At 35.4% G+C, this 14,409-nt stretch overlaps 1 protein-coding gene across 2 annotated transcripts in view; it reads left to right on the forward strand.

The window, feature by feature from the left end:
* The window catches only part of LOC104896793 (hypothetical protein), a 28,312-nt gene extending 14,121 nt beyond the window's left edge, over positions 1 to 14,191 (forward strand). Inside the window, exons 3-7 of one of the 2 annotated variants that reach the window (XM_010683584.3) lie at positions 2,159 to 2,675; positions 2,962 to 3,161; positions 3,989 to 4,101; positions 13,635 to 13,775; positions 13,861 to 14,191. In XM_010683584.3, the coding sequence (XP_010681886.2) occupies positions 2,159 to 2,675; positions 2,962 to 3,161; positions 3,989 to 4,101; positions 13,635 to 13,775; positions 13,861 to 13,927 (1,038 nt within the window). In that variant the 3' untranslated portion in view covers positions 13,928 to 14,191. The remainder of the gene's footprint in view (positions 1 to 2,158; positions 2,676 to 2,961; positions 3,162 to 3,988; positions 4,102 to 13,634; positions 13,776 to 13,860) is intronic. The other variant, XR_008969712.1, reaches the window with a different exon arrangement.
* The last annotated feature ends 218 nt before the right edge of the window (positions 14,192 to 14,409 follow it).

A 14,409-nucleotide genomic window follows, 5' to 3' on the forward strand; every position in this document is an offset into this window, starting at 1 on the left:
GGATTTTTCGTTACCTTAGACGTACATCTAACATTGGTCTTATTTATGGGAATGATACTCAGTGTTTAGTCACTGTTTATTCTGATTCTGATTATGCTGGAGATGTTGACAGTAAGAGGTTAATGACTGGTTATGTTTTTACTCTTGGTGGTTTTGTCATTAGTTGGAAGGCAACTTTGCGGGCTACAATTACTTTGTCTACTACTGAAACATAGTATATGGCGTTGACAGCACCTAGGCTAAAGAGATATGGCTAAAGGGGCTAGTTAGTGATCTCGGTTTAGATCACGATCAGGCTACTGTAAACTGTGACAGTCTGAGTGCAATATGCTTAGCCAAGGATCAAGTCCATCATGAGAGCTAGGACTAAGCATATTGACGTGAGATATCATTTCTTGAGGAGTGAGACTAGAATTAAGGTGAAGAAAGTAGGAACTGCTGATAATCCTGTTGATATGTTCACCAAGCCGGTTCTGCAGAGTTAGTTTCAACATTGCTTGGACTTACTCAATGTTCGTGATTGTTAGTTGCTCTCCTTGGGGAAATTCTGAGGTCCTTAGGGGCTAATCTGATCTGGTTGTCTTTTAGGACAAATATGATTGAAGGGAGATTCTGGGCATTGTGATCAATGCATCTATTTTGGGTTTAATTTCATGGTAAGAGGATTGAAGTTAAGGTGGAGATTTGTGAAAATATGCCTTGAATTGTTATAGTAGAGCTATCTAAGATTTGGCGACTTGCGGATTACAGCACGACTCGCGGCCGAAATCGCCGAGAGGTTGCCACGACTCGCGCTTTTACGAGAACTCTTCGACGCGTGTTTTAGTTAAGAGTTATTAGACGGGTTAAATTCCTATTTAAATTAATGTCGTTTATTCGATTAAGATAGCCTATATAACAATTGTAACTCTGTTTTCCTCATATTATCATCAATAAAATATTCTATCTCTCTTTTGTGGAGGTAGTCAAATTGGTGAACCACGTAATTCTGTTGGCTGTTCTTATTATTTTTGCATTCGTTATATGTTTATCTCTCACGCCCGTTATAACAAAGTTATATTTCAAATATTATTAATTTTCTTTAAAAATATAATCCCTCCGTCCAATATTACTTGATATAGTTAATTTGACAAGCACAAAGTTTTGGAAGTTTTATAGGACTTGTATTTTATTGTTGGTAGTAGGGTGATAATGAGCCTGATATGTTCGTGAACAATTCGAGCTCGTCTAGATCGAATTTCGGTAAAAGCTCGGCTTCGAGTTCAGCTCGAGACCTTAACGAGGGCAATTGAGTTATGACAAGTTTGGACCGAAAAACTCGTGAACAAGCTCGATTACACTTTTAGAAATGGAAATAGTGTATTATCTATGTATATATAAATATATTTATTCTGGATATAACACAATAATAAGTTAATATTTTTATGGTCAAAGAATAAATTCAAAAAAACAAAAATATTTTAGAAACAAATATAAAAAAGAGGAGTAAACTAAAGATAATAATAGGTCAAGTTTGTTCGTAAACAATTCAATGACAACTCGGTCAACACTTGGTCGAAGCTCGGTTCGTCAAATTTGAGCTCGGTCGGGTTGGAACAAATTTAAACGAACACAAGCCGAGCTAACAACGTTTTAGGCTTGGCTCGCTCGATAAGCACCATAGTTGACATTGTTTTTTTTAATGTCCGATCTACTTTTCTTATTGGAATTATTACATTATCTTAGAAAGCAAAAGGCCGGAATCATATAAAACCAATAGGATGAATACCCATGAGACTTGATCTATTGACTATACTATCAAAAATAAAAAAGTTATATTGACTATATTAACTCAATCAATGGCCTCTACGCGAAAAAACCCCTTTAAACAACCCATTAATTCAATGAGAATCAATTAAACACCTTTAATTCGCAGATGAACACACCTGGTTTTATTATGGGACAGCTGATGATGTTCATATGGATAGCCTCTGCATCAAAACTAACTACTCCTAACAGTTAGCACGTATACAACCACATAATTATTATTTACAAGTTTATAATCTAATGTCAAAAGCATAACTTATAGCATGATAGATCTTATATTAATTAAGCATGCACTAGTACCATGATTATTTACTATGATATTAATCAAATGACGAAAACAATGAAATTCCAGATCATTGTAAATGCTGGAAACGGTTCTGGAGGGTTTTTCACATGGGATGTGTTAGATAGGCTTGGAGCAGACACATTTGGGTCACTACATCTCAACCCTGATGGAATGTTCCCCAACCATATTCCTAACCCGGAGGACAAAAAAGCTATGGCCTTAACCAAAGCAGCAGTCTTAGAACACTCAGCTGACCTTGGAATTGTCTTCGACACTGATGTTGATAGAAGTGGTGTGGTTGATAATCAAGGGAACTCCATTAATGGTGACAAGTTAATCGCACTAATGTCCGCAATTGTGCTTAAAGAGCATCCTGAAACTACCATTGTTACAGATGCTAGAACTAGCATTGGGCTATCAAGGTTCATAGCTAATAAAGGTGGAAAGCATTGTTTGTACCGAGTTGGATACAGGAATGTCATTAATAAGGGTGTTCAGCTGAACAAGGAAGGTATTGAAACTCACTTAATGATGGAGACCTCCGGGCATGGTGCTCTTAAAGAGAATTATTATCTTGATGATGGTAAGCGACCAATATCCTACTTTCTACAATAGCTCGTCTTTTAGCCGATAAATAAATGATGATATTGATAATGAACGTCAGAACGTGTATTTTGAATTTTGTTGTTAAGAAACATGTCCATAATCATGGATGGTTATATCCTATTCTTTTATTTTAACAGAATTATCTATGAAATAATTATCGTTATGATCATTTATTATGATGTACCCATCAAATGGGCCATAACTATTCTATCTATAATCATTTATTTAAGAGAGAGGTCTCACACTGTTGCACTTGATTTTAGGTGCATATATGGTTGTGAAGATCATCATTGAGATGGTTCGCATGCGGCTTGCGGGATCAAGTGAAGGAATTGGAAGTCTCATCGAAGGCCTTGAAGATCCCTTAGAATCGGTAGAGCTAAGAATGGATGTTCTTTCGGAGCCAAGACATGCTAAGACAAAAGCAATTGAAGTCATTGAAACGTTTCGGAGATATGTGGAGGTATGAAGTCTAACGTGCTTTCATTAGATTTTGTTAGCCAGCAATTAAATTATACTTATCTATATATATCTAAAACTCAAAGCAAAAAAAATGACATGTTGCCACATGTATTTCCCCTCCCCCATACAATCAAATGATATATTAAACAATAAAAATGTGTATTATATGCCTCGAACCCATAACTTCTCATTTGTGATATAAATGCACTAACCAACAACTCTACAATCTCATGTTAGTTTTTATGAAAAAAAATATATTTAAAGACAATATATTTTCTATTTTTAAGACAATTAAATACAAATGTATATATTAATACTCATTAAATTAATGTTAATAATAGCATGTCCTACTCTGAACGCTACTACATTATTTTATTGTATCGGTTGTATTCTTACACATCAACCTACATTAAGATAAATTGTATTATATTATATATATATATATATATATATATTATATATATATATATATTATTATATATATATATATTATTATATATATATATATATTATATATATATATAATATTATATATATATATATTATATATATATATATATATATATATATGTGTGTGTACTCTCTTCAAATCGAGGTTATATTGATCGCTAATTCATATTATAATTTATTATCTAGAAAATTTTAAAGGAACTCGAAGATCATTTAATTTCCTAAGCACACTACAACAAGTATAACTCTTTTTTTTTCATTTTTCTCAAGTGTTTGATTTAAGAATTCAAATTCATATTGATAACTAATGATTAGGGACATTGCTTGAGCCAACAACTAGTTATTTGACTAAAATGAAAAATATGTAATTGGTACTAGGAGGAAAAACTAGAAGGTTGGGTGCTTGATTCTTGTGGAGATTGCTGGGTTGGCGAAGGTTGCCTTGTCGATTTAAATGAAAATCCTACAGCTATTGACGCTCACATGTACAGGTTATATTCTCAAAAACCTTCTTAAAGTATATGGATTTTATATATGAAGATTTAAACTATTATGGAGTCATTTGGTTCTTTAGGGTGTGTTTGATAGGGTTTTGAAACAAGTCCTAGCTTGTTACAAATAAAAGAATGTTGTTCAACACCGAGAGGATTAGTCGAAATGTATTAAGTTGCAAGGCTGATTTCATGTGAACGGTATGTCAAACTGAACATAATTCTTTGATAACACTGATATTCCACCTTGAGATGTTTTGTTCGTTTTCGGAAAACTGGATTATCACCTATGTATTTAGCACCTATGCTATCACAAAATAGATTAGTAAAATGTTCAACAGACACATCCAATTCAAATAAAAAACCTTCAAGCCAAATCAACTTAGTGGTGGAGTAACTTAAGCTCCTGTAATCAGCTAATTACGCTTGGAATTATCTTTTTGCTTTAAAGTTTCCCAAGAAACCAAATAATTGCAAGAAACATGCATAACAAGAAAATAAATTTTGCCGAAAAAAGGACAAGAGCCACAGTCAGTATCACAATAATCTCTAAGATTTAGATCAGATGAAGAAGGAAAGAAAATGCTAAGATTTATAGTGTAGTTCAAGTATCTCAAAATATGTGAAGCAGCTTGCAGATGAGGTTGAGGACCATTATAAGATATGTTACGCTGAGTACCCTCTATGATCTCGTCGAAAATTAACAACTACAACAACAAAACACTCAATCTTGCCTCGATTTCCCCGTGATTTAAGATTCCTAGGCTAAGTCTTTGCATATCTCGATACAATTCCTCAGGAACTACCAAGGCATTCATGCTATATATGGCTCGACTTGCTACTTAAGGCATCAACAACTACATTCGCCTTTCCTTCATGATACTGGATGTTTAGGTCAGAGTCTTTGATCAACTTTAACCATCTCCTCTGTCTAATATTGAGATATTTCTGGGTGAAAATGTATTTCAAACTCTTATGGTCGTTAAAGATCTTACAGGTTGCCCCGTAAAAGTAATGTTTTCAAATTTTCAAGGCAAACACGATAGCAACTAACTCTAAATCGTGGGTAGGGTAATTAGCCTCATATAATTTCAACTTAAACGATGCATATGTGATCACCTTCCCATTCTACTGCAAAACACATCCCAAACCATTCTTTGAAGCATCATTATATACCTTGAATCCCTTATTGCCATCAGGCAAGGTCAAAACGGGTGCAAAGGTTAAACACCCCTTTAAAATTTGGAAAGCTTCTCGCACTTCTCATTCTACTCAAATCTTGAATCCTTCTTCATCAAATTTGTCAGTGGTCTCGCTATCTTTGAGAAATCTCTCGAAAATCTCCTATAATAGCCAGCTAAACCTAGAAAACTTCTGATATCTAACACATTATTTGGAGTAGGCCACTCACTAACAGCTTGGATCTTAGCATGATCTAAAGAGACTCCTTTACACATATAATGTCCCAAAAAATGCTACTTTCTCCAAACCAAACTCACACTTGGATCTGTAGCTTCCTTGGTTGTTATGTGATCCTACAGGCTTAAAACCTTGATTTCTAGACTGGTTGAACCTAGACCTCACCTGGTTACCACTCCCATTACCATTATCATAAATATGGGCGGCTCTTCCATATATAATGTCTATAGATGAAAAAGTTTCACCACCTAACCCAGCTGGATTTCCTCGGTCAAACATTGCTCAAACCTTTGAGCCTTTAAGTCCTCAGTGGCTACTACCTCAGGTGCAAACCTCGACTGTGCTATGAACTTGCTATAGTACTCAAAGATGGCAATACTCCCCATTCTAAGGTTGAAAAACTTATGGGTTTCCTGTTTCCTCATAAAAGCAAGGTAAAACTTCCCTCTTAAGGGAGTAATATAGGTATCGCAATTAAATTCCTCAATAGCATGCCCTCAGTCTAGCCCCATTTTTCTACACTACAAATCAGTCTCATCTTTTAGGTATAGTACGACTTGACCTACTTTCATAACCTTAAGAATTTCACAACCCCAAAAATCTTTTCAAACTCTCTAATCTAACTCTCTAAGAAGGTAAGATCAGTTTTCCCCTTAAAGTATGGTGGCTTAACTTTGACTAGTCTCTCAACCATGTCCATAGTAGAATTGTGAAGCTCAGCTCTTTCTTGAGTCAGTTTCTCCACCAATAGGCGAATAAGAGAAGCTAAATCATTACCGTTGTTAGCCATAGAATTGTGGGACCTCAATTTAATGTAACTGTACTTTAGGCTTTGATACGTTACTTACATGTCATTCTCTAGGAATGTAACATTTGATTTGATCATCCAACATCGCATCAATATATAGTTTATCAGGAATTGTAATAATACCACAGAATAAATCATCATCAACCACATAAATCATTCATGAAAATATTCACATCAAGAATAAAAACATTTTAGGATCAATTAAAAAAAATCCAATCATAACAAATATATACAATTATTCCCATTCATGTGCTAAAATAAATTTTTGCTCACTTGGATAACTAATTATTGCTTTTTATTCCTCAAAAGATGTTAGTAAGAATTTCTTTAAAAAACATAATATTGTGCTTTGCCAACATAAAGGTGCGAAGAAACAAATTTAAACCATTGCTTGACTAATTATCTAACATTTATTCTCAAAGCATAAATACATAAACCAGGGTGAAACATCATCAGTTTTATCCTTTGATTTCTTGTACTTTCCTGGAGTTAAAACCTTGTCTTTAAGATCTTCAACGTCCTTAGTATTATAATAGACATATATTCTAAATCTCGTAGATCTTTGCATCTTCTTAAGTTGAGGCTCGTCCTCTTCTGACTCAGAATCACTCTCGAGTCTCAAAACAACATGGTAGATGTTCATCATGGTATGTCCTCTAGCACGGTCAAACTCGTAGAGAACCTCATCATCATTACTATTACTCTTAGGATTCTACACATGATGACTTCTAGGCTGGTGTAGCTATTACAATCTGACGCATATCCTTCATCATCCTCATCATCACTTAGTACAATAGGGTTGTGGTAGCTTCCTACTCTACTAGCTTCCCTATCAATCATATCTCTAAGTCCGTTTACTGAAGCACATGACATCTACAAACCAATGATACTCTTACTTAGTGTATAGTTGTTCCAACAATAACAATAAGCAACAAGAAGGATATAAAGCATAGGAATAACATAAATATTTAGCATGGAAGAAAAGCATAAACCTGTTGAACTAACTATTTAATGCAGACATATAATATTTCTATCATATATGCCCTTCTTGTACTACCTATCTCTCAAAAAAAATACAAAGTAATCAAAATAAACTATAAGTATTTAAAATAAATAAATAATTAATATATAATTTTCCAATAAAACGAAAAGAAAGTTCGAAATTTTCGAATAAAATAAAATAATAATAAAATTTCGGGCCTCAAACTAATATCTAAAATCGTGTATCCAAAGATTTTCAAAAAGTAATTGGAACCAAATGAATAAGTAAGAACTCAATTTATAAAAAAAATCATTTTAACTAATTAGCTAGTTAGGCACCTAAAAGTTTAAAGTTGGCACGAAAGACCAATAAAATGTAAAGCTCCAAGATACCACTTTTTTAACACCCCGACAATTCTCTATTTTCCAGAATACATTTTTAATATAAAACTTAGAGAATTATCAAAGTATTATCGTATGTTTGATAACATATCGACTTATTCAAAATTTTACAGCGAAAAACATAATAAATAAACTTTAGAAATAAAACTTAGTAAATGAAAAAAAGTCAACTCTAAAAGTCAAAAGTCAAAGTCGAACTCAAAGCTAAAAGTCAACGACAATAGTCAAAATCAACTACAAAAATGTAAAGTCAAAGGATGATATAATCTACACAAGCTCTCCAATCCCCAACCCATGATACATCATTTTCAAACCTGTAAATGGTGCACTATTGATCCCTAGAGATTGCGCGCGCACCAAATGCGTCATCACAGGATCAATAACGCATAACCATGACCGACATACACACACAAAGCACGTAATTAACAAAGTTGAGTAATACATAATATATAAACAATCCTAACGAAGCAATTATATTGGTAAGCCACATATCTTATGTGTATTTATTTTGCCACATAAAATGCTCATGTAAAAATATTTTCAACCTACGAATTTTCCCACTAATGATAAGTTACAACCTCAGCTTGGATACACCTGAGGTGAATAAAATCATAAGAAAATAAAGCAATTATGGAAAACTACTTTCATGTGATTGGTGCAACATTAAAGTTGGAAAATAAATAGATTCATGCACCCAAAACTTAGTATTGTCACATATATATGAAGTAAATTTCAGGCACTATTAAATACTAATTTTGACCTCATTTCAAAGCTAATATATAAAAAAGATGGTATTGCATAATATATATTTGTAGTAGTCTCAAAATATAATGTCAAACTATTAATTTCTTTAATTTTTTAGTAATTGATAATTAAGGATATCAACGTTAAATTAGTATATTCACATGTATTTAGGAATAGAGGAATTATATTATATTACTTTATGTATCTCCATTTACTTGCTATATTTATTTTACACAAGAATCTAGGAAATGAGAAGAACTATGGTGAGAACCATAATTGTTGTATGAGGATGACAAATATTTTAGATATAATTAAAGGTACAAGTGGATAAAATTAAAGGAGAATTTGGTGGTTTTTTATGGTCATGGTTACCAAATAAGAAAGGAAAAATCGTAAAGAATAAACCAACCTTTGCGTGATCTGCCAAAAATAAACTAACATTTTGGTTATCCTGAAATAAACTAACTTTGATATCACTTAAACTTTTAACAAGTCATATGATTTGTAACCGGTTTAAAAGATAAGTGAGAGGTTTTTTTTTGCAATTTTGAAATTCTTCCTATTTTTTCTCTTTCCCCTCTCTTCTTCTTCTTCCCATGAATGCCAAGTATTTTCTCTCTCTTCACTCTAAAACCCGCCATCACTGACCACGAAATGACAACCTCAGTCACCCTCCTAACACTGCCTCAACAACTCCTACCCTTAAAATGCCACCTTTAAAAACCTAAAATCCAAAAGCATCCATAAAACCCTCCAACAAACTGAATTTATCAAATATCCAACTTTAATTAAGAATTAAAACCTCGCACATGACAAACAGAACAGCACAACACCAACAACCACGATAACATCGACCCACAACTCTCTAGGGCACTAGCTCACAACAGCCACAAACTCGCGACGGTGCCGACAACACAACAACAATGGCGAAGCAAGGTGGTGAGAGAAAATAAGGCATAACCACCACAATAGCTCGACAGTGACAGAAGTACCAATAGCTTCGCCAAGATGCAACACCAAACAACGATGGAAAAATATAGAGCTGAGAAGATAGAATACGAGGCAAAAAATACAGAGGAAGGGAAGCAACAACTTCGCCTGAACGCCAACAACGCCAAAGACCACTGGCGGCAATGAGGAGCACTGACATCTACATCACCGCGTGACACAACAAAGTGTAGAGGAGTGAGACTGAGTGAGATGGAGAATTTGGTGGTTATTTTATCAGAAATTTTGGCATATTGTTGGGGGAGGATATAATTGCTTATATTAAAGCTTGGTGGAACAAAGAGAGGGATATTAACGCTGAATAAGACTTGCATTTTGTTGATTCGTAAATGCTCTCAGCCGAAAAAGATGGGAGATTTTAGGCCTATTAGTCTGTGTAACGTACTCTACAAGATTATATCCAAAATGATGGTAAATCGGTTTTTTGCTTGATATTATTTCACTAAATCAGAGTGCTTTTGTCCCTGGTAGACTTATTACAGATAATGTTATGGTTGCGTTCGAAATATTTCATGGGATGAAAAGAAGAGGTGAAGGGAAGGCGGGAACTATAGCTTTGAAGCTGGACATGAGTAAGACTTATGATCGTGTGAAATGGATTTTCATTGCGAAATACATGGGTAAAATGGGTTTTAGTGCAGACTGGATCAGTAGGATTATGACTTGTCTCTCCAGTGTCTCGTATTCATATAAGCTGAATGGTCGAGTTGAGGGGAACAGTATACCCTACAGGGGTCTGCGGCAAGGAGACCCGCTGTCCCTGTATTTATTTCTCCTATGTGCGGAAAGTTTCTCTTCGATGTTGACTAAAGCGGCAAAGGATGGGTTGATTCATGGTGCTCGAGTATGTCGAAACGCACCTCGTATATCTCATTCATTTTTTTTTGTGATGACAATATTCTTTTTACGAGAGCTACACTTCAGGAATGCTCGGTAGTGGCTGATATTCTCAGTACGTATGAACGAGCATCTGGTCAGAAAATCAATTTCAATAAATCTGAGGTGTGTTTTAGTAAAAGTGTGGAGAATAACAGAAGGCGCGAGATTCAGTCATTATTTAGAGTGCGAGAAGTGGAGAGACATGAGAAGTATTTAGGCTTTCCTACTGTGATTGGCAGATCAAAAAAGATGGTGTTTTCGATTTTTAAAGAGAGAGTGTGGAAGAAATTACAAGGATGGAAGGAGAAGCTGTTGTCTCGCGCTGGCAAATGAAACAAGTTTTGCTGAAGTTGGTGATTCAATCCATACCCACTTATATGATGAGTTTATTTGCGATTCTGGAGTGCAGTTTGTATGAAATAAACGCTATGTGTGCCAGGTTTTGGTGGGGTGCTCGAGGGACGGAGCGGAAAATGCATTGGATTAGTTGGAAGAAGCTATGTTTGCCTAAGTCACATGGTGGTATGGGAGTTTTCAACCAAGCTATTCTTGCCAAGCAGGGTTGGAGGTTGTTGTGTGGTACGAGCTCCTTGGTGCATAAGGTCTTTTGTGCACGTTACTACCCTAATGATGTGTTTTTTAACGCTAGGCGTGGTTATGATCCAAGTTATGTATCGCGGAGCATATGGGGAGCGAAGGCTTTGCTCCTTGAGGGTCTAAAATAGAGATTGGTAATAGGGAAAAAATTGGGGTGTGGAAAGAAGCTTGGCTACCGGGAGACTCTTCTAACACCGCTCCTACCTCGAAACATTGAATGTCCTGCGGCCTTCGAGTTTTGGACTTGTTGGATACAAATGGCAAATGGGATATAGCGGCGCTCGACACTCATTTCATGGCGGAGGAGATGAGTTTTATACGGGAGATCCCGCTTAGTGAGCGCAGACCTGAGGGTGTGCAATATTGGTGGCCAGCACCGAATGGGGGTTACTCAACCAAGTTTGGATATTGGCTTGTGCACCTTGGTCATATTCAAGGCTGGGCGCAGTAGTTCGGAGGTGAAAATGGTGATGCTTGGTGATCTGTTTGGGACATTGGCGGGCCGCCAAAAGTTAGTCATTTTATCTGGCGCGCGTGTACAGGTGCTCTTGCTACAAAAGGACGTTTGTCGGATAGGCACATTATTGAAGATGACTCATGCTCTCACTGTAATGGAGGGAAGGAGACTATTGTTCATGCTATTTTTCGCTGCTCTCTTGTCTTCCCTATATGGGATAAATCCCCTTTTTTACAATATATTATCGAGGGACTGCAAACGTCTTTCTTGGAAATGTACACTTGGCTAAAATCCAAGCTTGATGTTAGCGGGCTACTTGCGACAATGGCTTTAGCGTGGGGAGCATGGTCGTACCGCAATTCAGTGGTACATGAGGAGCCTTGGCGTAACATTGATGTGGGTGCTGCGGGGTTTTTGCGATTGCTTATGAAATACAAAGGCTATGCGAGTTCGGTGCTTCAAACTACTTCGAGTAGCCCCGTTATTTCTCGGGCTAGCTGGACCCTGCCGGGAAATGGTCGAGTTAAACTCAACACATATGCTGCAATCATGGGGGGATGGTACGGTGGGTGTGGGGGCTGTTGTCCGAGACGGTCAAGGGAGGATCGTGGTGATGGTTGTGCGTCAGTTCAGGGCTCATTGGAGAGCTTCGCTTGCGGAAGCCATAGCGGGTGGGTTTGGGTTGCAGTTGGCAAAGAATTATGGCTTCGATGCGATCGAGATGGAGGGCGACGCTTTCAATCTCTCAAAGGCAGTGCGTTTGAGGAGTGCTGGATGATCCCCTTTGGATCTTATTATAGAAGACATTTGGCTTTTGGGTGATAGCTTATTTAAGTCTTCTATTTCTCATGTAAAACGGGGAGGTAATACTGTTGCTCATTTGATTGCTAGGTTGCACCCATCTAAAGGGATGGAGCAAGTTTTTGTAGACAATTTTCCGCAAGGTGTTTTAACTTTAGCGGAATTAGACGTTGCTTAATAATTTTTCTTCACCGTTTCCCCTCAAAAAAAAAAAAAAAGAGTGAGAAGGAGGATACGTAAATGAAGACGTGGGAAATATATTAAAATTAATATAGGCGAAGGAGACAAAGGAGAGGTGGTGGTTGTGGGCGATTAAGGAAAGAGAGAATTGGGAAAAAAATGTTTTATTAAAATGATATTAAAATTAATAAATAAACGAATGAGAGACGGACACGTACGCATTAACCTGTTAAAGAGGTTAATAACAAGTCATGACTTGTTCAAAATACATAAGTATTAAATATTGACTTATTCCAAGATAATTAAAAGGTTAACTTATTTTTAGCGGATCACGAAAAGGTAAGCTTATTCTTGACAATTTTTCCAATAAAAAAATGTAGCAAGTAGATTCAGACATCTATTTATGAAAAATATAGCAAGTAAAAGAAGATAGAGATAGTGCTCCCTCCGTTTCCTAAAGATCTTCCTTGTGGCTGTTACTACAGATACCAATGATAATCAATTTGTGTGGGGTGTGGGGTGGGTAAAGTAGGAGAGGAAAAGGGGTTAAGATAAATAAACAAATAAAAAGGGGTTAAACTAGGAGAGAGAAGGAGTAAAATTGAATAAATAATGTAATGGCGGACCATATGATACAGACATGAGAGGATAAAAAAGGAAAAAAAAAATTCAAATAAGAAATAAAGTAAAAGAGGGAAGATATTTTGGAAACACACTTAAATGAAAAGAAGGAAGATATTTAGGAAACAGAGGGAGTATACCTTAAATGTGTTCCCAATTTCTAAAAGTTTGTCTTCCCTTATGTCAGATTCTCTTGAAATGATTTTGCTAGATTCAGTGACACTCGTAGTTCTATTTCTATTGATCAATATTTATATGATTAATTACAATGATAGTCCTAATCATATATTACACAACTAACAAGATTTGTAAAGATAATATTTTACACAAAAATATCTTAAATCTAGGAAGATAATATTATGTGTATATTCTTTATCACCCCCGCAGCCAGAGTAGGAGAAAGTCGAATGCTCAAAGTGGATATGAATCATGCATCAGATAACCCAAAATCAAATAGAGAAGCAAAATGATGACCAGATTTATAACGATAGTATTTTTCAAAAATATATCCTGAATCTAGGAGGATAATATTATGTGCATATTTTTTTATCAGATTTTACCTTAAATTATAGTTGAGGTGCATGCATGTGTATTATTTAAAGGTGACTTAAAATATATGATAATGATGATATGCAGGGTAAAGGTTTTAGACAAAGAACAAAATGAGAGTGGATGGGTGCACCTAAGGCAGAGTGTTCATAATCCAAACATCGCAGTGAACATGCAATCGTCTATTCTTGGAGGTTGTCATTCGATGGCTAAAGTCTTTAGAGATAAGTATGATACTCAACCAACGAAAATTTCCATTTTTATATCTTGCAATCACAAGTTCTTTAAATTGTTGCTTATCTTCGTGATTCAGGTTTCTTATTGCCAGTGGATTAGATAAAATCCTCGACTTATCTGACATTGAGCGGTATCTGAAGTAACACTAGCTAGAAGAACGGCAAAATTAAATGTGTGAAGTTTTGGGGTGTACATAACAATTATCCTTTGTCATAGTACAGATAAATTAATTTTCATAAGCATTACAATGAGAATGTATTTGTAGTTTACGCTAAGCAATAGCTAAGTAAAAAGGTTTGTATTAACACCAAAAACACAATTGTAGCTTAGTAGTTCTTGGTGCAAAATCAGTTAGTTGACTTTGCAAACAAGTTAATGCACATCCAATAGTTTGATATTGAATGCCATATGAATCTTAGTCCTCGGGGATTACCGGTTTTAATTTGATAAAATCTTGCTAACGTACTTTGTTGTAGTCTAATTGTTTAAACTACAAGGCCTAATAAATTTAGGCGAAAAACAATAAATAGAAAAAAATGTTATAATTAATCTATTAATTATAGCCAAACATTCCCATTCACATCACAAACTTTAAGAATAAGTTTTAGAACACATATGAGGATAA

Source organism: Beta vulgaris, chromosome 6 (assembly GCF_026745355.1).
Source record: "Beta vulgaris subsp. vulgaris cultivar EL10 chromosome 6, EL10.2, whole genome shotgun sequence".
Classification (NCBI taxonomy): Eukaryota; Viridiplantae; Streptophyta; class Magnoliopsida; order Caryophyllales; family Amaranthaceae; genus Beta; species Beta vulgaris.